The sequence below is a fragment of the Stegostoma tigrinum genome, chromosome 38 (assembly GCF_030684315.1).
Source record: "Stegostoma tigrinum isolate sSteTig4 chromosome 38, sSteTig4.hap1, whole genome shotgun sequence".
Lineage (NCBI taxonomy): Eukaryota > Metazoa > Chordata > Chondrichthyes > Orectolobiformes > Stegostomatidae > Stegostoma > Stegostoma tigrinum.
This window is the reverse complement of record NC_081391.1, coordinates 4075849-4098694: the sequence shown is the minus strand read 5'-3', so window position 1 is coordinate 4098694 and position 22846 is coordinate 4075849. Positions and strand designations below refer to the sequence as shown.

The 22846-nt window shown below is 39.8% G+C and overlaps 1 protein-coding gene across 2 annotated transcripts in view; it reads right to left on the bottom strand.

The window, feature by feature from the left end:
• LOC125447136 (guanylyl cyclase C-like) overlaps positions 1–22846 on the bottom strand; it is a 121308-nt gene that overhangs the window by 65540 nt on the left and 32922 nt on the right. For both annotated transcript variants that reach the window (XM_059640599.1, XM_048521281.2), the window contains exons 7-11: positions 22033–22147; positions 18034–18169; positions 16913–16998; positions 10765–10879; positions 6302–6395 (exon numbers count right to left, since the gene is read on the bottom strand). In XM_059640599.1, the coding sequence (XP_059496582.1) occupies positions 6302–6395; positions 10765–10879; positions 16913–16998; positions 18034–18169; positions 22033–22147 (546 nt within the window). The remainder of the gene's footprint in view (positions 1–6301; positions 6396–10764; positions 10880–16912; positions 16999–18033; positions 18170–22032; positions 22148–22846) is intronic.

The following is a 22846-nucleotide window of genomic DNA, read 5'->3' as shown; positions in this document are numbered from 1 at the left end:
GGCCTCACCTTCACTACCATCTGGATTTAACAAGTCAGAGAGGTCCAGCACCAGTTGCTTTTCCTGCACAGGCTTATGCTAGGTTGTGGTGGCCTCTCCTTAACAGGCCCTCCAGAATCCCCCAGCTTTCCTCTTCTGGCTTCCAATCCACTCCCCCACAGCTAATTTTCAGTGGCACTGCTTGTACTGGAGGCATTTGGTTACAGGGTGACATGGTGGCTCAATGGTTAGCGCGGGTGCCTCACAGCAGCAGGGACCTGAGTCTGATTCCAGCCTTGGGCTGGCTTTCACACTGCAAGGATTCTATGATTCGAGAATCTGGATTGCTAACTTTCTAATAATTCTACGATTCTGTGAACTGAAGAGTTTGGCCTCACCGGAGTTGTCAGGTCCTGTCAGGTGTACATCTCTTACATTACGTCAATTTGTCAATACTCGTTTTCCACTTGAAGGTTAGCAATCCAGATTATGGAACCATAGAATCCCGGCAGTGTTGAAGCAGGCCACTGGCCCATTGGGTCCACAGTGACCATCCAAAGATAATCCAACCTAAACCCAGTCCCCTAACCTATCCTTGTAACTTTGCATTTACAATGGCTAATCCACCTAAGCTGCATATCTTTGGAATGTGGGAGGAAACTGGAGCAGCCAGCAGGAACCCAGGCAGGTCACAGGGAAAATGGGGAAACTCCACACAGACAGTTATCCAAGGCTGGAACTGATCCTAGGACCCTGGCACCATGAGGAAACAGAGATAACCACTGAACCACCCATGCCACACATAATCCTGATATGGTGATGCCAGAGTTGGGCTGGGTTGGACAAAGTCAGAAGTCACGTGACACCAGATTATAGTCTAACAGGTTTATTTGAAAGTCAAGTGAGGCTGCCACACTGATTAATGACTGCAAACCTGACTGAAGCAGGCAAATGGGGCAGATCTCAAAAGTCAGAAGGCCATCATTTGCTGATGTGTTGGCAGGCTGATGGTGTGTGAGCTGCAGAGCTGTGTAGATCCCTTTATGATTCAGTGTGAACCCTAGTAGATATAGTGTCAGTAGTGTGATGTCATTAGTTGCAGTGAAGTGATAGCCATTGATTATACATGAGGGAATCTGATGGAGATGTCCAGTAGCTAACGTCCTGCGCAAATATCCTCTATAGTGACAATCTTACAGTGCTAACTCACATTCAGGAGGGTGAAGCATTGAGTAGATAGTGGCAAATACTCTGGTGCAGCAAATGGATCATTCAGTTTCTTGCTAAACTGGAGCAAGGTTCTCTTGAGCTGCACCTGACATTGACCTCTACAGCCACCTCAGTCCAAGCTGCTCTTGCAAGTTAGGATGGCATCTTGTTGCCATCATGGCTTCACTAAAGTGTGATGCTGCTTTTTTGCCTTGTCTCTGACATCTCCACAAATGGGTGAGGGTCATGAAGAGAGTTGAATAATGCTCTTGAATCACAAAGAATGCTCACAGTGTCTTTCAAATATTGTTACAAAGTTGGGTAGGGTATTCATGAATTGTAAGGTAGGAAGCTAAAATGTGATCACACTGGAAGCAGTTTATCACAGGTGAGAAATGAAACCTTGAGGGTGAAAAGGAGGCAAGATGCCTCAGGTGTTTTCACTGTAATGGAATGGGGCACATAAAGTCACAGTGCTGGTGGTTTAAGAAAGGCACTGGAAAAAAGGATCATGTAAATGGTAAATGATGCTAAACCAATGGGATTACTTGAGGTGGTGAGAAAATCTTAAAAGGAGTCGAGGAGCTCCAGGGGTTATCAGCTAGTTATCGGTTAGATATTAAGATGGTACCCAATCTTTACAAAAACTTAAACTCTGTGGGTAAGGTTTACTCAAGAAGAGCAGGGGAAGAAGGTAAAGAAGTTACAATATTGAGAGATACGGAAGCTGGTCAGTCTCTAATAGTAAGAGATGAAAGAATTTGCACTTCTTCTGGAATGTTACCCAAGAAAAGGAAAACACCCTGGAATTTTTCCAGACTGCATGGAGAAAAGATCCCACACTCATAGGTTAAAGCAGGAGGAGGAAAAAGCAAAGAGAAAGATGAAGAAGTTGAGGTCCAGTTAGCTGACACCCTCTGGTTGAAATGGTAAAGGAAGAACCTAAACAGGTAGGGGATCAGGCAGCGCATCTATTCTGAAAAATTATTGGAGTTACAACAAAAAGATGAGACAATAAAAGATCTACATTATAAAGCCTACTTGAAAAAGGAATCAGAATGTAGTCCTGAGTGTTATTATCTCAAGAATAGGATCCTAAGATGAAATGAAGACCCCAATAGGTTAGCGCAGAGGAGAAATGGGTAGAAGTGCACCAGATTGTGTTGCTGGTAGCATACAGACAGGAACTATTACGGTAGCACACAAATTACCATTAGGAGGTCATTTAGGAGTGAGGAAGACTCAAGCTAAAATAAAAAAAGCGTTTCTATTGGCCTGAATTATATAAGGATGTGGTTGAATTTAGCGTACCTGTCACACTTGTCAAATGGTAAGAAAGCCACAGGCTGAAATAAAACCAGTGCTTTTGATGCCCATTCCCGCATTTGAAGAACCTTTCACATGGGTTATGATTGATTGTATTGGTCCTGTCCCTAAAACCAACAGTGGGAACCAGTGCTTATTAACCATAATGGGTGCGCCTACCAGATTTCCAGAGGGAAAGGGTTATGGAAGAACTGGTTGCTTTCTCTATACATTATGGCCTACCCAGAGAGATTCGGTCAGACTAAGAGTCCGATTTTAGTGCCAAACTATTTCAGGAAGTCATAGATAGTTTAGGCATCAAACGACTTAAATCCACTGCATATGATCCTGAATCCAAGGGAGCATTGGAAAGGTGGCATCAGGCCCTAAAACCATACTGAGGGCTCATTGCCAGGATTACCCAAATGATTGGAATAGAAGTGTCTGATTGATATTGTTTGCCATCACAGAAGCCCCAAATGAATTGACTCAGTTTACTCCATTTGAGTTGATATTCAGACACAAAGTAAGAGGGCCATTAAAGTTAATTAAGGAAAAATTGTTAGGTCTGAAGTCAGAGATCGCAAAGTTGGATTATGTATCTGAGGTGAGAGAAAGATTAAGCAGTCGGTGAATTAGCTAATCAACATCTGACGATGGTACAGCACCTCATGACACAAGAAACAGATAAGAAATCTAAAATTCAGATGTTTGCCCATGAGGTAAAGTATTGGTGCTGTAATCAGAGCTAGGAGATCCCTTCAAAGCAATGTTTGGTGGTCCCTATTGGATTGAGAAGTTGAGTCAGATGAATTATCTGGTAAAGATGCCAGATGGGAAAAGAAGCTTTATCGGGTATGTCATGTAAATATGCTGAAACTCTACTAAGGCAGGGACAGGGAACCAGAGAAACAGGTACTCATTACTGCTCCTCAAACTGAGAACTCTGAATCTGAATCATTTGATTTTGATGTGCCTCAAAGAAATTAAATAATGTGGAAGTCCTTAGAGAATGGGATAGGATAGTGAGCTATCAGTATCAGAAACAGAGGACTAAATTGAAAGGATTACTGCAGCAGTATGAGGACATATGCAGGAATAGAATGAGGAAGATTAATATTATAATGAATGAGGTTGAAGTAGGTAATGTTCTTCCAATACAATGACATCCCTACAGGCTCAATCCTCTTAAAGCCACACAGGTACAGAAGGAAGTGGAAGCAATACTCCAATAAGATATCACTGAGCCCAGTCAAAGTGAGTGGAGTTCGCTGATTGTGTTGGTTCTGAAGCCTGATGGTACTCAATGGTTCTGCGTGGATTATCAAAAGATCGATGCTGTAACTAAATTGCATTCATACCCAATTCCAAGGCTGAAGAACTGCGTGGAAAGGTGGACAAGCCACTTATATAAAAAAGCTGGACTTACTTCATGATTACTGGCAGAGAGAATGAAATAAGGTTCTGTGTTGGTAATCTCAAATGGCTGTATCAATTTAAAGTAATGCACTTTGGTATGAAGAACGGACCAGCCACATTTCAATTTCTTGAAACCCTTTAAAGTCACTATCGACATCAGCAATATAGGAGTTGGAGCTATGTTGATGCAGGAGGATTATGGTGGTGTTGAAAGACCAATTGGTTATTTTTCTAAGAAACTCCATATTCATCAAAGAAAATACTCCACCATTGAGAAAGAGTTACTGAGTTTGGTAATGGCCTTATAACATTTTATTGTTTATGTTATAAACAATGTTTTGAAATGTTTGTGTTTATAGACCACAACTTTCCTATCTTTTTGGCAAGATTTACGGACAAAATTATGACAAGGTTATTTCAATGGAGTCTTATGTTACAGGCTTTTATAAATTGTACATGATGCAGGTTGTAAAAGTGTTATTCCAGATGCATTATCGCAGGGTTAAAGAAAATGAGTATAAAAGATAGAATTGGTATGATCCAATGTTATATATATGCTGAATTAGTATGAAAGATATAGTAACTTTAGAATACTGACCTCTGTATTTTGCATTAATGGTGTGAAGATTTAGAAAAAAGCCATCTTTTCATAATGACGGCTCATTGTCTTCTTAAGGGGAGAGTTGTTACGAAGTTGGATAGAGTTCATGAATTGGAAGGTAGAAAAATAAAATGTGCAGTCCCTTTAAGAGGTAAAGTGTTTTTAAGGTTAAGGATAGAAGGTGTCTGTAAGCAGCTGGGAAACAGTACAGACAGTTCTAAAATTACCACACATATCCATTGGCTGTGTGAGTGGAAACATCAGACTTGTTCTGATGTTTTGACGACGATTTTAAATTTGGTCAATCAGCTTTAAAACAAGCACTTAGATACAGAAAGCCAATCGAATTTAAAGCTGATAGTGTTGACAACCTGAAACCAATCATATTAGAAGAAATTGATGTATTATCGGTGGGGGGGGTGGTGGTGACATATAAAGATGAGAGCATTTGGAAAATTGGGAGAGCCAACTGCCATCTGCAGTGAAAGCAAGTCCGCCATTGTAAGCATTAATCTGGCTTTCACAAAAAGTTATTAAGCTCTCTAAAATGTTCCCATTAAAAGTACCATGGCATTTTCGCTCAAAGTCCTCACCAAAGAAAGTAAAGAGAAAAACATCCAAGATGGTAGAATCAGCGACAGAAAGGAATTTCTGTGACATGAGACTGACAGAGGACATTGTCTGTGCAAACTCGGAGAAATTAAGTTTTAATTTATTGTTGTCTTATTAATTGGGTTTATATAAGTGGGACTTGTGTTTATTTGAACAGTATTCCAGAAGAATTATTTCATTTAGGGGGTAGTTAGTGGTCTAATGGGCAATAGTCGTTTTGTTAGTAATTCTGTTAACTTGTTCATTGTTAGGGTTAAATAAATAATTTCTTGTTATTTGTGTAAGGTGGAGATCAGGGATTTGTCTTTTTTTTAACAACTTTTAACAGATTATGAGGGTGTTCTGGGGGAGTAATAATCAAAGGGGAACTGCTACTCCCATCATAATAGATTGGGGCTTGTGTTTTAGTTTAATTATCAGAGGGATTCAGATACTTCCCCTTCATAACAACGCAGTACTCGGATGTGAAAACCCGGAGAGGCCTAGCAAGCTTCAGAATTTCTGCCCACACGTAAAATTCAGTATCTTACCTCCACGCCCATGTGTAAAGAGCTGAGGAAGATTTAATTTTATGGGAAAATGGGACCTACTCTCAAATGGAAGTCCTTCCTGTGCATATTCGACTTCCACGCTTAGACTCAAAACAAAATTCTGCCCTAGATGATTAGCTAACTCTCAGGATGATCTCTCAGTTACATGGTGATGTATGCAAGGGGGTTTGGTACAAGTTTAACTCATTGTACCTGATGGGCCCCAGTTATGCCTGTCTCTTTGTGGGGTACATGCAATATTTCTTGTTCTAATCCTACACCAATCCTTCCTCACAACTCTTCCTCTGGTACACATCATTGGTGCTGCTCCTCTCTCTCATCTGGAATTGGAAAGATTTATCCATTTTGCTTCCAATTTACATGTTTCCCTCACCTTCACTTGGTCCATCTCTGACTCCTTTCATTCCTCTATATCTCTTAAACAATACAGTTCTGAAGAAGGGTCACTGGACTGGAAACATTAACTCTGTTTTCTCTCCACAGATGCTGCCAGACCTGCTGAGCTTCTCTAAGCAATTTCTGTGTTTCTTTTTAATTCCGAGTTTGTCTTTTATCTCACCATTGGGTCCTGAAGGGACCAGGTTGCTTGCTTCATTTTTTTATCAAATACATTTCTGCTACTCACCGCAGTACAACAAGAGTGATCATCATAACCAGCACCATAACCAACACGACAGTGGCAGCCAGACCTATCGTTATATCCACCAGGTTCAAATCGCCTGCAAGAGTTAAATTAGAAAGCTTAGACTGGTTAAAATGGAACCGAGTATCAAAGATCCACATCGCATCTGGACATTACCAATTCACAGATGTTTTGCTGTGTCACCTCCCATCTCAAAGTACAGCACTCCCACAATTCTGCTATTTGTCCATCATCCAGTTGTACTGCATTCCCATGGCTAATTAGAAAGCAAACATGCTCTTCAAATTAGAATCACCCTGGCTGTCAGTCCAGCAGCACTTTTATTACCTCTATCTCCAATATTTTTAGAAGTAATTAAAATAAGATTCAAAGATTTTTTTAAAATCTTCCTATATTCCTGTGTATTCCTTGCATCCTTATTTTTAAAATGGATTTTCAATTCTTGGAGACACCAGGGCACTTTTGAAGTTTGGCAACTCTAGTCTCAATAAAGGTAAGAAAACAAAGGTTGTGCTTTGATCAGCCTGACTGACATTTTGAGGCTGCACATGGACAGGAGACCTCTGAGCCCACTTTTTTGAACAGGATCCCTCCCTGCCTCACACCATCAGCAATATTCCCTTTCCCCTCACTCTGCCCTGTTTCCTCTGAACTTCCTGCATTCCATCATCAAAGGTTCAATAGACAATAGACAATAGATGCAGGAGTAGGCCATTCGGCCCTTCAAGCCAGCACCACCATTCATTATGATCATGGCTGATCATCCACAATCAACTATCAATTATCAAACCTACCAAGGACTGCATCTAGAAATGTTTCAAAGGAATACCAGACAAAGTTTTACAATGCATGTTCGTTTTATTTTCCCACTACTTTTGTGCCTTGTGACCCAGAAATATTAGGCATTCTAATGAGTTTTCAATTATATTTTCATCAGCCAGAATGGAAATTCAGAACTTGAGACTATCCTCTTTCCCCATAGCCCACTTCTAGGCTTGACATAAACTTATAGGAAAGTGCACAATTGTGGTAATGTCAATAGTTAATGTAATTTAAGTAATATTTTAGAGAAATCCCTCCTCATACATAGAGATGCCCTTAACTCAGTCCTTATTCCAACTTATCAGTCTTCTAAATTTGAATGAGAAGCAGGAATAATCTGTAGAACAGGGTTTCTCTGTTGGATAAATACATATTAATCTATAAAGGTATAAATAGTCATATGGTAATTCAGTGCTGCTGAGAAAAGAGATGTGTTGTTGAAGCTTTTCATCTTGCACTCATCAGGACAGACACAAGAATTCTGTCAGGCCCTGTCAGTGAATACATCCAGCTTCAAGTGCCATGACTATGTTTCAAAAGTCCTTCATTGACTGTACTATGTTTTAGAAACAGCTTAAAATGGTGATAAGTATTGCAGAGTCAGAGAAGAATACCGTCCGGGGGATGCCATTTGATACTCAATCCATCATGCTTGTGTTGAATTTTTAGTAAAGCTATTGTGACAGCACAGTGGCTGGCACTGCTGCTCATAGTGCCAAGGACCTGGATTTAATCCCACTCTTAGACGACTGCGTACACGTTCTCCCCGTGTCTGTGTGGGATTCCTTTGGGAGCTCCGGTTTACTCCCACAGTCCAACAATAGGTGGGTTAGCGATGGGAAATGTAGGGATAGGGTTGGGGGTTGGTTGAGATGGAATGCTGTTTGGAGGGTTGGTGTGGACTTGATGGGCTGAATAGCTTGCTTCCACCCTGTAGGGATTCTACTCATTTAATCCCAGTTTCCCACACTTTACCGATTGTGTTTGTTTTTCTCGTTAATGTTTGTTTGAGAGCTGTGTTTGAATCTACAGTCAGGCTGTGCATTCCATATCATAAACTGACTGTGTAAAAAGATGTTTCCTCATATTTCCTCTGGTACTTTTGACAATCATCTTCCACGTGTGTCTTCTATTTTCTAAGCTTGTGCCATTGGAAACATTCCCACCTTAATTAGACAGTGAAAACTATTTAAAATGTTGAACACTTCCATCAAATGTCCTCTTAATCTTCTCTGTTTACAAAACAGCCCCAACGTCTCCAGTCTCCTCATCTAATTGATTTCATTCCTGGTACCATGCTTGTAACTTTTCAAAGATCCTTTCATGGAATATGGGAATCACTGGCAAAGCCAGCAGTTTTTCCCATCCCTAACTTACACAGTCAGTGATGGTTTCATGACTAGCTATTAATTTCAGACTTCTTTACATAAACAAAAACAGAAATTGCTGGAGAAACACATAGGTCTAGCAACATCTGTGGAGAGAAAAGAAAGTTCATGTTTCAAGTTTAGTGGCCCTTCTTAGAGTCATTGGACTCAAAATGTCCATACTGTTTTCTCTCCACAGATACTGCCAGACCTACTGAGTTTCTCCAGCAATTTCTGTTTTTCCTTCAGACCTTCAGTATTCCACACTTCTTTAATATGGAATTCTGGATTACTAATCCAAAAGTACTACCGGCATACTGTTATAGGAAGGATATTATTGAACTGGAAAGGATTCAGAAAAGATTTATCAGGATGTTGGTGGGAATTGAGCATTTGAAATATAAGGAGAGGTTGGATAGGCTGGGTCTTTTTTCACTGGAGCTTAGGAGGTTGAGTGTTAACTTTTTAGAGGTCTATAAAATCATGAGAGGCATAAAGTGAATGTCGAGTGTCTTTTTCCCACGGTTGGGGGTTTCAAGGTATATTTTTCAAGATGTACTTTTGAGGTGACAGGAGATAGACTTAAAAAAGACATGAAGGGCAAATGTTTGACATACAGAGAGTAGTTTGTTTGTGGAATGCACTTCCAAAAGAAGCTGTGGATGAAAATGTAGTTACTTTTAAAAGACTTTTAGATAAGCACATGAATAAGAAATGTTTGGAGGGGTATGGGTCAAGTGCAAGAGGCGGGACTAGTTTAGTTTGGGGTTATCGTCAGGCATTGTCTGAAGGGTCTGTTTCCATGCTGTAAGACTCTCTGACTATTACCTTGCCTTCTACTTCTTCTTCGAGGCCTTGTCACCCTTCCTGAAGCATTGTGGTGGCCAAAGTTAAACACAATTTTCCACATATATCTCGATTTAAAAAGCCAATGATTCTGTCTCTTAACAGTCTTCTCAACTTGTCCTACCAACCTAAAAGACTCATGCAACAGAACCCTCAAGTCTCTCTTTTCCTGCACCTATTTTGAACTCATGCCATAAATAACAACAAAGCGCTGCAGATGTCAGCGATCTGAAGTAAAAACAGAAAGTGCTGGAGAAACTCAGCAGGTCTGGTAGCGTGTGTAGACATGGAAACAGAGTTAAGGTTGGAGTCCAGTAGGTTGGAATTGATCATCAGGTTTTATGCCATTTTGTTTAGCTTGCCTTTCCTCCTTCTGATGAAAATGTATCAATCCACATCTCTCAGTTTTCAAATTTAATCCACTATGTGTCTCACCAGTTTGCCATTTTGTTTATGATGTCCTTGATGAAGTTAAAGCCCTCCAGAATTGTACTGAAGTCTCTAAGAATTAAAGATTAATTTCCAGAACTTTGTTGTGAGCAGCCAAGGAGAGAATAAAATCACAGGATCATTGAAAAATATTCAATACTTTGAATCCAGTACTTTCTGTCTTTGTTGCACATTTGTTCCATGGTTTGGGACGGTCAACTGGTTGGTCATGGAATTTAAGAATCACATAGCACAGAAAGTATCTGCTCTAAGTTCTGCTGATGGTATTTGCTAGCCCTGTGAGACCCAGTAAATTAGCTCCAATTTCCCTGTACTTTTTCCACTGCCCTGAATATTTTTCTACTTCAAATATTTCCTCAATTCTCTTTGAATGTTACTAGTGACCCTGCATCTATTGTTCTATCAGGGTGTACATTCCAGATCACAGATGATTGCATTAAAAATTCACTGGATCCCCACAGTGTGGAAGCAGGCCTTGGGCCCATCAGGTCCACACCAACCCTCTGAAGAGCATCCCATCCAGACCAAATTCCTGTAACCATCTCCTAGTGCTAATTCATCTGAAGTGCACATCTTTGGATTTTGGAAAGGAACCGGACACTGACAGGCAGCAGTGCTAACCACTGAGCCACGGTGCTGCCTCTGTATGCCTCCTCTCTGGTTCTTTTGCCAACTGACTTTAAGTATCAGTCTTCTGGACACTGATCTTCCAACCACCAGAATGATTTTTCCCAAGTTACTCTACCAAATCCTTCATAATTTGGAACACTTCTCCCTGTAACTTCCTGCAAACAAATGAAACTTCTCTTGTCTTTCTATGTAGATGGAAGTCTCTCAACCACAATACTAGTAAGTCTCCTTTGCAGTCACTCTCATACTTGATATCCAGCCTAAAATTTACAGTGCAGCAATGGGCTGAGGGCCCTACATCAAAAACTGGTCCGGCAGGCTAGCACCTACCTTGTACAGATTCACGAACATCATTGGGTAATCCACCGCTCCACACAAACTCAGGCTTGCTATCCATGCAATGGGTGCTATTAGTCCTGGTGTCAAAGTAAAACCACGTTTTGTACTGTAATTAAAAAGAAATAATGTAGTAAACAATAAATAAGAGAATAGCAGACTTAAGGAGGACATGATCACACTGGTGAAATGGCAGGATCATGGAATTTAACACTGAGTCTAGTGAGGTGATATATTTTGGAAAGAGTAACCAGGAGAGACAATACAAACAAATCTTAAAAATAATTTTAAAGAAACACGGATTTCGGGGAGTTTTCAACCACAAAGGTTTAAAGATGGAAGGAGAATTTGAGAAGGTTAGTTACAAGTTTATAAATGATGCATTGAGCACAACTGAGGGATGTTATGTTAAACATTTATAAGTAACTGTTTAGGCTTCAGCTGGAATACTTATGTACTGGATGGGCTGAAAGGCTAAAGGTTAATGATGATATTCTACATGAGAAAATAGATTATAGAGGATGGGAAAATAGGCTGGGAAAGTTAATGATGATACTCAACAAGCTGCATTAGTCCCGTAAACATTTCTTTAAGGGCCGAAAGCGACAACTGCAGCTTGTTTTTCTGTAGTTATTTTCTGTATTAGCGGTTTGTTACATTGTGCAAAAGAGAGAGAATTTTGATCTGAGAATTGGGCTTCACTTCGGACCACGATTCTGAATAGTGTCAGGAATATCCTCAGCCTCCAGACCAGCCATTGATCGAAGGGTCCCCGATGGGCAGAAGGGCATGAGGCATATTGTTTCTTTCCTCTTTTTCATTCTTTTTATTCATTTAATAAATGTTCCTTTTTTTTTGTCTTTTATTATTACTCAGTAAATTTAGGTATTTAAGCATATTGCTATTGTTGAGTCTTGTCTTAACTGCATTTAACCAAATTCAAAAAAGAACCACTTGGATACACCTTGCAATTCCAGACACTTTTGATGAGGATTGGATTTGCGAAAATGTCTAAGAGAAGGGAAAAGCAACCTGATGCTCCGGACACCTTGCGTAATCCAGGGTGGATTGTAGCAAGCTCTGGATTCAGGGCTATAGCTAACATGTTAGCACAATTAGGACTCCTGAAATGATGGGGGCCAGTTATAACTGGGAGTCAAGCTTCTGTGCTGTGTAAGTGGACTGAACCTTGTACAAGTGTTAACTCTTTGTGGTCTGGTTTGAATGCACCTTTGTTTTCTGGTTGCTAAATGTCGTTCTGTACAATTTGTGTCTTTTTGTTCCCTGGAGCTTGAGATCTGGCGATACTTTGAAGGTCTGTATTGTATTATGAGAATGTATGATAATCTGAAAGTGTATTGTGTGCCTGTATCAGTGTGGGGCATAGTTAATGTAAGGTCCTTTTAAGAAGCCATCAGTGGTTGTGCAAAGCAAAAATCTACAAAATGTTGACTCAGAAATTTGGTTCATAAAGCTTGGTAAAACTTTACCTTTTGGAATTGGCTCCATGTTGCGTTTGAACTTTGGTAAATTTCAATTCCAGAAATTACCATGTTTGGAATTTCATTTTCCAGTCAGATTGAACTTCCAAATACTTTTTTAACATGAGTGAATATTTAATTCCTGGTGACAAGATTGACTCATTGTTAATATCCAAGTGATAGAGACATTGGAATGTTGAAAATGCAACTCCCTGCGTGAGAGGTGTTTTGGAAAAGCAAATTTAATAAAGGGGTGGGCTTTTCCATTGTTCAAGGAGGAGGAGAGATGGATGATGTAATTACATGCAGGAGTTTATGCTCCACCTCCTTCTTTTTGAATCCATAGTAGATTAATGCTAACAAATCCATTCTGCTTGAGGTGGAATGGATGGAGCCTGTATGCTTTTTTTAAGAAATTGGAGACACTGAAGGCTGAGCCTATTTGCATAATTTCAACGTTGCAATACAGCGATGGATGAGGCACCCTCAACCCATCAAACCATTCATCAATGATACATTACAGTATTGGGAAAGTACTGTGGAAATATTAATTGTGGTGAGTGTCAGGAATCTCAAAACCAGTGAGCCTGGGTACACGTAAGCACATAATGACAAAAACTATATTGAGACTCACATGCCTTGGTATTCTAAAACACTTAAATTGAATACTCACCTGAAAATATAAACAAATGCTGGGAAATGAAAACAGCATGCACACAGGTTTCAAATGCATACAAAAATGGTTAGTAAATTTAAGGGACTAAACAGAATATTGGATTTGGGCAAATTTACAAAAAGATATACCATATATCTCGAATGAGTTGTCAAGTAACTTTAAAAAAAGAAAAGTCTAATATGCTGTGCCTGAATCAAACAGAAATGTTTGACTTCTGTTTTAAAACATTATAAGATTATGTTCCATCGACTATAAATCTGTGGAATTAGATATGGTGGTAATAGTTATGTTGCAAAATTGAATGAGATGAAGTAATTAAGGGTGGCAACTGGTAGCAGAAGGCAAAAAAAATTAGAATAATGAGTTGAAGCAGCAATTCAGATTAATATGGTACAGTAGTGACAAGGACGCTTGGATGAGAGCGTTAAACTAATAGCTTTCTTTTGGCGATGTCTGTGTCTTTCCTTTAAGAGAACTGAATTGATGATCAAGCCACTACCCAAGGCATTGGGACCATACATGGAGAGATAGGTAAAACCTCATAGATCATTTGATAAGATCATGTCGGAGTCAAGAACGCATGATATGGTCTTGGGATACCGATGTAAGTGTGCAAAAGTGAATGTTTCCTCTGAGATAACAAACATGATATGGTAAAAAAATGGAAGTTGCTAGAAAAGCTCAACAGGTCTGGCAGAAGCTATGAAGAAAACATCAGAGTTAACATTTCGGGTCAGAACAGCCCTGAGGAAGGGTCACTGGACCCGAAGCGTTAACTCTGATTTTTTCTTCACAAATGCTGCCCAACCTGTTGAGCTTTTCCAGCAACTTCTGTTCTACTTCCTGATTTATGGCATCCACAGTTCTTTCAGATTTTATGAGATGGTAAAAAAACATGCACTGAAGAACAGGTCCCAGACATGTCCACCTACTTGGCAAAGGATTACTGTGGCTTGAAAGAGCACAAAAAAGTATTTAAATGATAAAACCCTGACACAAAAACCATTGAAAAACTGACTTTAAAACAATGAAGATAACAAGGTGTAGAGCTGAATGAACACAGCAGGCCAAGCAGCATCACAGGAGCAGGAACACTGACATTTCGGGCCTAGGCCCTTCTTCAGAAATGGGGTTGGGAGGTTCTGAAATAAATAGTGAGACAGGGGGAGGTGGATAGAAGATGGATAGAGGAGAAGGTAGGTGGAGAGGAGGCAGACCGGTCAAAGGGGCGGGGATGGAGCTAGTAAAGGTGAGTGTAGGTGGGGAGGTAGGGAGGAGACAGGTCAGTCCACAGAGGATGGACAGGTCAAGGTGGGACGAGGTTAGTAGGTAGGAGACCTCTGATGCTGCTTGGCCTGCTGTGTTCATCCAATTCTACACCTTGTTAGCTCAAAATAAAAAGTGTGATTAGTTACTATGTCAAAATGTTACAAAAATGAAAGAGTACGGATTATGGGAGAAGTGGTGGTGGACTGACTATAAAGTCCTACTGGAGGACACACAGATACCCCTTCTTGAGCATTTGTATGATGCATGTACTCCAGTGTTTAAATCATGTTTTTTACCGTTTCACAAAACGAAAGAACTGCAGACGCTGTAAATCAGGAAGAAAAACAGAAGTTGCTGGAAAAGCTCAGCAGGTTGGGCAGCATTTGTGAGGAAAATGTGTTAGGACAATTAGTGTATATGAAAGAAGGCTGAGCTAATACTCAGGTCATGGACAAGGCTATGGTAAAGGAATCCTGGGAAAAAAAAAGGTGGGAAGCATTAGTTGAAGGTAAAGCCTGATGCACACATCAGAGCTGTATTGTTGATACCATATATATTATCGCTCAAAAGGTGGGTACCTGCATTTGGAGGTAGTTACCACTCAATGATACTATCATTCAACAAATTGCCAAAGAGGGAAACATATTGAAGAAGTATCCTCAAGACAAATACAGGTGAAGAGAGCTGGAGAAATTTTGAGTCTGTGTATGGCATTATTTTACTGTATTGGGTGAAGTGATCTGTGGATAGGGAACTGTAAAAAAAGTACAAATTAAGAAACTTGAATCTGGAATATACTGAATTTTAGAGAAAATTATGCAGATTAACTGAATAAAAAATGTAGTCGATTTCTGGTTGCCTCAGACAAGTGGCACAAATTATTGGTTCCATTAGAGGCTTGACCATACATCAGGGGTGGTATATATATTTAAGGGTTGGTCCCCAAAGGCTTCTGCGGTCGTTAATTTGATGATACACCTTATTATTGTTTTATTCATATTAATGACAGTTATTTTCATTGTAGTTTTAATCTTCTAGTGTCAGTTACATATTCTTGTTATACGTTCTTGCGCAACGGTCATTGAGTTGCATCTGCATCTGCAATTGTGGCATGAGCTGTCAAATATCATCAGGGTTGAATGTATAGGGTGGGCTGAAAGGCTAAAGGTTAGTGATGATATTCGACAAGCTGCGTGACCTTGAATGAGTCTTGTGAACATTTGTTTAAGGGCCAAAGACAACAACTGCAGCTTGTTTCTCTGCAGAGAACTGCCGATGCTGGAGTCTGAGATAACAAGGTGTAGAGCTGGATGAACACAGCAGGCCAGGCAGCATCAGAGGAGCAGGAAAGCTGACGTTTCGGTTCTGGACCCTGGCCTGCTGTGTTCATCCAGCTCTACACCTTGTTATCTTGTTTCTCTGCAGCTGTTTTCTGTACTAGCTGTTTGTTACATTGTATGAGAGACAGAGTTTCGATTAGCGAATTGGGCTTCACCTCGGATTGGGATTGCAAACAGTGTTAGAAATAATGTCAGCCTCCACACCAGCTGTCGATAAAGCGGGCTCTGATGGGCAGAAGGGCGTAAGGCATATTGTTTCTTTCCTCTCTTTTTCATTCTTTTTATTTACTTAATAGATGTTCCATTTTTCATCTTTTATTATTACTCAATAAATGTTGATATTTAAGCAAATTGCTATTGTTGAGCCTTAACTACATTTAACCAAATCCAAATAGAACCACTTGGACACAATCTGCAATCCAAGACAACCGTCCAATACAGCTCAGAAAGGAGAATGCAGTGAAATCTGACTGAAATGGCAGCAGGTATGATGGACTTTGGTTATACGGAAAAGCTGAAAAAGCCAAGATGGTAATCTTAGTTTCACAGAATCCCTAAAGTGTGGAAGCAGGCCATTCAACCCATTGAGTCCACACCAACCCTTCAAGGGCTAACCATTGAGCCACCATGCTTCCCCAGTTTACTCAGGGTAGTCTTGTTACATAAATTAAACCTTTTCCCTCCATTATCATTTGTGAAGGAAGGTCACAGAGACTAGATTAGTACTCCCCTGAGTACAGAAGAATAAGGGTGATCTAATCGTTTTGTAAATGATCAAAGGTTTAAATGGGTAGCCAGAGATAAATTATTTCTTTAAGTGAAAGAATCCAGAGCAAGGGGGATAACCTCAGGAAAAACTTTATCACATAAAGGTTGAAGCTGGAGCACAATTGGAAATCATAATATGAAGTTTGATAGATTTTTGTTAGGCAAGGACGTTGAGGGTTATAGAACTGTGGCATTGTAGTGCAGAATACCTATGATTGAAATGAATGAAGGGATGGGCTTGAGGAATGAATAAAGGGATGGGCTTGAGGACTCCTCTCATTCCTTTACTGAATCAGAGTTAATTAAGAGACATGTTCTAAATTGTGAAGCATTTTGATAGATTAGACAAGGAGTAACTGGTTCCTCACTGTGATCTCGAACTCATCCTCCAAAAGGGCAATGGATTCAACAGTAACTTTCAAAAAGGAATTGGGATAATATTGATTTTTTTTTTGTTAAAAACCCCATGACTGCCACACTTGAGAACAAACACATGTGACATCACATCTATCATGTGATACTGCATACTATCTCAATACCATATCACACAATGAGACTTAACTGCTTTTACATCTAGGCTCTCCAGTATGCCTGGCTCAAGAACTTACCTTTCTTGTTTTGACTGAGGTGTACAGAACAGTCAGGTTAATATCTCGATCTCCAAACTCATCCAGGTGTATTGGTCCAAGGGCTCCTGTAATCAAACCAGGTGCGATTTAATCCATTTCCTAGGTCACAATTTTCTCTAGCTACTCAGAGATAGCACAAACTGCAGATGCTGGAGTCAGAACCAACACAGTATGGAGCTAGAGGAACACAGCAGGTCAGGCAGCATCACAGGAGCAGAAAGTTGATGTTTTGGGTTGGGACACTTCAGAACTGGGGAGGGGTGAGGAAGCTGGGAAATACAGGGAGGAGGGGTAGGGTTTGTTGAAGGTGGGTGAGATAGTGATACGTGGATACAGGTAGGGAATGGTGGGGATTGGTCTGTGGGACGGATAGGTGGGGAAGAAGATGGACAGGCTGTGTCAGGTCAAGGAGGCGGGGTGAGAGGGAGAGTTGGATATGGGATGAGGCCGTGGGAGGGGAGATTTTAAAACTGGTGAATTCTATGTTCAGGCCGTCAAGCTGTAGGCTCCTGAGGTGGAATATGAGGTGTTGCTCCTTTAGTTTGTGTATAATAACATTGTGGACCTGGAGGAGGCCCAGGATGGACATGTTATCAAGGGAGTGGGAGGGGGAGTTAAAATGGTTTGTGACCGGAAGGTGGTGTTGATTATAGTGTATACAGCACACTTACGCCACAAATTGGACCCCGAGTCCATGCTTGGTCTCATTGATGTAGAAGAGGCCACATCGGGAGCAATGGATACAGTAGACCAGGTTGGAGGATATACAGGTGAACCCCTCTTGGAAATGAAAAGTAAGTTCACTCTTTACTTTCTGTTTAATTTTTCTTATTGTTCCTTATCCATCTCGTGTTCCCTATTCTCAAACACTCCTCTTCTGCTTTCTCTTCCCTGAGCTATTTGCTGTTTCTCAAACATGACTTCCCCTCCTACACTTCTATTCCTTCTGCCTTGATTCACCTCAACTCCTTTTGGCCATTCTTCTTATACTTCTAACTGCAAAATCTCTATTTGCTTTTCTGTTATTCCCACCTTTCTTCTAGCCAATGCTTTTTTTTAAACCGGTATAACAAGTTTGTTAGTGGGAAGGAGATATTTACCTTGGAAGGTGATATTTCGAAAGTTTTCACTGAAGTCAGATGGCCTTGGGGACTGATTTTTCGTCAGAAAATTTTCAAGTACAGTACTGAAGAGCAGAACAGCATCATAATAACCAAGCGTATAATCGTTATGCATCTGAAATACATATAAGTTCAGATTTGATCTTTAGGATAACCTAATGATTTCTGGATCTTTAACAGGTTATATTCCAATGATTAACACCAAAGAGAACATTACAACAGGGAATGCAGTATATCAGACCTGTTCCAAAAAAGGCTTATCTACATTACCTACTTCACCGACTGTCATAATATCTTCTCACAGCCCGTGTGTATTTCTTTCAAAAACGACTCTACAACATAATTAATCTCCAACAATGGCCCATATATACTCTATTCTTTAATGAATCCTACATGTTTCACCCTTTATGGATAGGTTAGCTGCTGAGACTATGATAATTCACGTAAACCAATTAGACAGCTGTTGTATGTATTTTTCAAAGGCATCAACACAGAGGTCCATCAGTTTTCCGAAATGCACTTTTTTCCCCAATTAATTATTATCTAAAAATGCAGTGATTCTCCTCTCTTCACTAGATTCTTTCAAAATACATGGACAAAATCCATTCAGACTAGTGGTTTTGTCCTCTTCACATTTGATTTTTCTTAACATTTTCCTCTTTTTATTTTAAATACAGTCATCCTATTTTTAAATACATCATCAACTATCATGTGCAATGCCCTGTTCAATGACAAACTCTGAAGAGAGTAATTCATTAATATTTCTACCATTTCTCTATTACTGGATTGTTGCCTCTGATATTATCAGATCAATCAGTGTAATTATTAAAGATTCACATCATGACTTTACTTAAAAATTATGTGTTATTTTCATGCTCCTTGACAATTTAGTTTCATAATTTTTCTTTTTCTCCTTTATTTTTACTTCTTTTTAAATCTCTTCATATTCCTCCCATGCATGCCATTCCCATTGCTCATGTTCATAATTCTCTTCACACAGCCTCCCAGGTCGTTATCTATCTCCAGGGACAAATTATTGTTTAGCTTGTTGAATATACCTTTTTCCTTGATTCTGTTGAATGTGATGTTAATTATTTCCTTTTGCTGTTCGGTATAATTGCTTGCTAATATTTTTGTCCACTTTATTTTCCAAAGTTCTAGTCTCATTCCGCAAGATTTGATTTTTGGTAATCTATTACACTGGTCTTGAACATACAGACATCTTTCTCAATAAGTATCTTAAAATATATGAATTTATGACCTATCTTCTTTTCTCTCCATCTTCGGTCCGCCTCCCCCTCTCTCCCTATTTATTCCAGAACCCTGTCCCCATCCCCCTCTCTGATGAAGGGTCTAGGCCCGAAATGTCAGCTTTTGTGCTCCTGAGATGCTGCTTGGCCTGCTGTGTTCATCCAGCTCCACACTTTGTTATCTTGAATTTATGATCACTACTTCACAGATGTTATCTTACTTATATAGAATCATACAATGGATGCAGCATACAAGAAGGTATTTTGGCATATCATGTCCACATCAGCTTTCTGCAAGAATTACACAGTTAGTCTCATTTAATCATCTTTTCCTTGTTACCTGCAATTATTTTCTCACCAAATAATGATCCATTCCCTTTTGAAAACCATTATTTGTCTGCAACTTTCTCTGTAATAGTGCATTCTGGATTCCAATCAGCTGTTACATAAAATAGTTACTCCTCATGTCCCTGTTAGTTCTGTTGTCAATCACATTAAATTGATGTCGTCTGATTCTCAACCCTTTTGTGAATGGCACAGTTTCTATCCACTCCTTCTAGACCTTTCATGATTGAATACCTCTATTAAATCTCCTCCTGTCACTTCTCCAAGGAGAATAAATCCAACATCTCCAAGTAACTGAAGACGCTATTGCTGTAATGTTTTCTGAAAGTATTTTCTGCACCCTTACTCATCATTCCTAGAGTCTAGTGTCCAGAATTGGATGCAATACTCCAGTTGATGCCAAACCAGCATTTTATAATGGGGATCAGTACTTCTTTATCTTTGAACCCTATACCTTGATGTTTAAATTCTAAGATAGCAAATATCTTTAGAACCACTTTCTCAGCCTCCCACCTCCAATGTTTACACCCTTGGGTCTCTCTGTTCCATGGACCCCTTCTAAAAATGTTATCCTTTATTTTATATTGCCTTTCCTATTATTCCTACCAAAACGTACCACTTTGCAGATCACTGCATAAAATTCCTTCTGCCACCTTATCCACTCATTCCATCAGGCTGCCTGTGCTCTCTTGAAGTATATTACTGCTCTGTTACAATTTACAATATTTCTACATTTTGTGTCATGTTCAAATTTTGAACGTGTGCCCAGTTAACGGAGACTAGATTTATATCAAAAAAGCAGCAGCTACCGACACTGAAAAAATGAAATAAACCGATGCAGATAGAGTGAAATGGCAGTTTCTGGATGTCTCCCAGTAATGTTCTAGGCCGTTCTTTTATCCTCAGTCACCACCTTTTCCTTCTATCTTCTCTACCCCATTCCCCGTTACCAGATCTAGTAGAAATTCCTTTTTAACATACTGAGATGAATTTTATGAGAATATTTATTTCTTGCTGGGGAGTGTAGCCTCTGAGGAGCAAATGGGAACACCCTAAAGATGTGACCCATTTCGTGCTTATCTTTACCTGGTGCACAGATCCTGCTTGTCTAAGCACCACCTTTCTGCCTTCCCCAGCACCATGGATTTCAGCAGTGGAGGTGGAATAATGACTTCAAGCAGTCACTAACAGGCAACTTAAAGACCTCAATGGGCTACAGGACAGCCCTGTGCACTAACTGTCCCATCCCTTGTAATTTGGGGACAGGTCAGGATCGGACAGGAAATGGTTAGATTGACCAATCACTTTTTATTAATTGAGCCACTGCAAAATGTTGGCCCTTTAACAATTGTAAAATGAACTTTACTTACAAGTATTAGGTTGCCATCCTTACAAACCAAGGAAAAATGCACTATTTTATTTTCTTGCTACTGTGACCAGGTGCCTTGTGTCAATGTAGGCAGTCTGTTTCATTTATTTATTCCATACATACAATAAGATTATTAATAATCCTCAAGTTTGCACTGTGGAGGCTTCAGATAGGTTTCCACGATTGAAAATCTGGAATTCTCATGCATTGTATCATAGGTGCTTATTGTAATTCACTCCCATTGTATTTTCTGCAAATGTGCTTTAATGTAGCATAACATCAAACCATTTGTAGTCCAATTTAGTTAGACAGGAAATTACATTTAGAATAAAAAATATCTGTGAGGGAGTTACAAGACCATAATCCAATAAAGAGATCTGATAAACATCTCTGAACAGTATCTGAATACGTAACTTTGGATTTAACTTTAACTTTTACCAGCCCTCCCACACTAAAATACATTGGCAGGAGAAGGGCAAACATTCATCCCATTGCATTTGAAAGGGATCTTTTTCAATTGCAAAGATCTATAATTTCCTTATTCCCTTTACACCTCCCCTGTTCAATTAATATCAGAGTAGCTGAAATCCCCCATGATCACTGTCCTATGTGTTTTACTACTTTCCCAGTGAGCCTTTCAGAAATAAATATGGGCAATAAACAACCTTTGATCGGACCAGGGACGGGTAGCTAGGGAAGTATTTGCCAGCACTTTTGAGACTCTTTCTGCCAAGACATGGCATTAATACCAGTAAAGATGAAGTCTATCACCTCAATACATCACCCTCCTGCGCAAGCACTCATGCCAGAGTCCCATGCAAAGGAACTCCACTGTCCACACCAGTTCTTTAAAAGTGCTGAGTTATTTTTGAAGGAGAGATTTAAAAACATTGGAGAGGAGGGAGAAGGTGAAATAAAAGGTCGTCTCTGTGGCAAGATATAGAACATAAATCACACCTAGGTATTGGACCTGGCCCATTCTACATGCTCAGTTTAGGGAGATTTATTTCTTACCAGTGCAGTGTTGTTGGCCTCTTCTGAGGTCTGGTTGTAAGATGGAGGCAGTACGGTTACCACCAGAACTTGTTTCATGTAATCCATTGAATCTGCCTCAGGAAAGTATATGTGACTATCAGAGAGAGGAATGGATAGAATTTGAGAAAAAATAATATGGAGATCAACTGCTTCCCCATCAATCTCCACCTTCACCACCCAACAGCATCACTTTGTTACCAGCAATATGACAACACATAAACCCTTGAGGTGAATGACTCAGCAGCCTGGTACGATTAAGTTGCAGGCTAATACCCATTGCCTGATTCTGGGCCAACGTTCTACTTCAACTATTTGATGGAAAAAGTGCTAATTCGAGCAAATGTTTTCTCACAATGTGGTAAACCATAGGTCCACAGTATGTTGTAAAAAGACAGTGTAGTGAAAATGCCAGCTTCTGAGCATTGGCAGGAGGGTGCAGGGGGACTCGTGATAATGGGACTGGCCCAGCAAATCCAAAAATTCAAACCCAAGATGTGATTGGTTTACATAGTCAACTGATGGTACTTATGCTGTACATGAACCTTCTCGCACCTCTTCACTTAACCCTATAATAAGTTGGGAATATCAGTTCAACAAATTTGCTTATTTTGTGTTGGCATCAAAAAAGCCAACGATTTACACCAATACAGATGTTATTTTCATAGAATCAAGAAGCTTACAATACAGAAGAAGGCCATTCAGCCCTGTGCTGGTTCTTTGTAAGTGCAATTTCCTTTTTTCTCATATACCCACATTTTGCTCACATCTTTGCAAATTCGTCATCCTCAAGTTT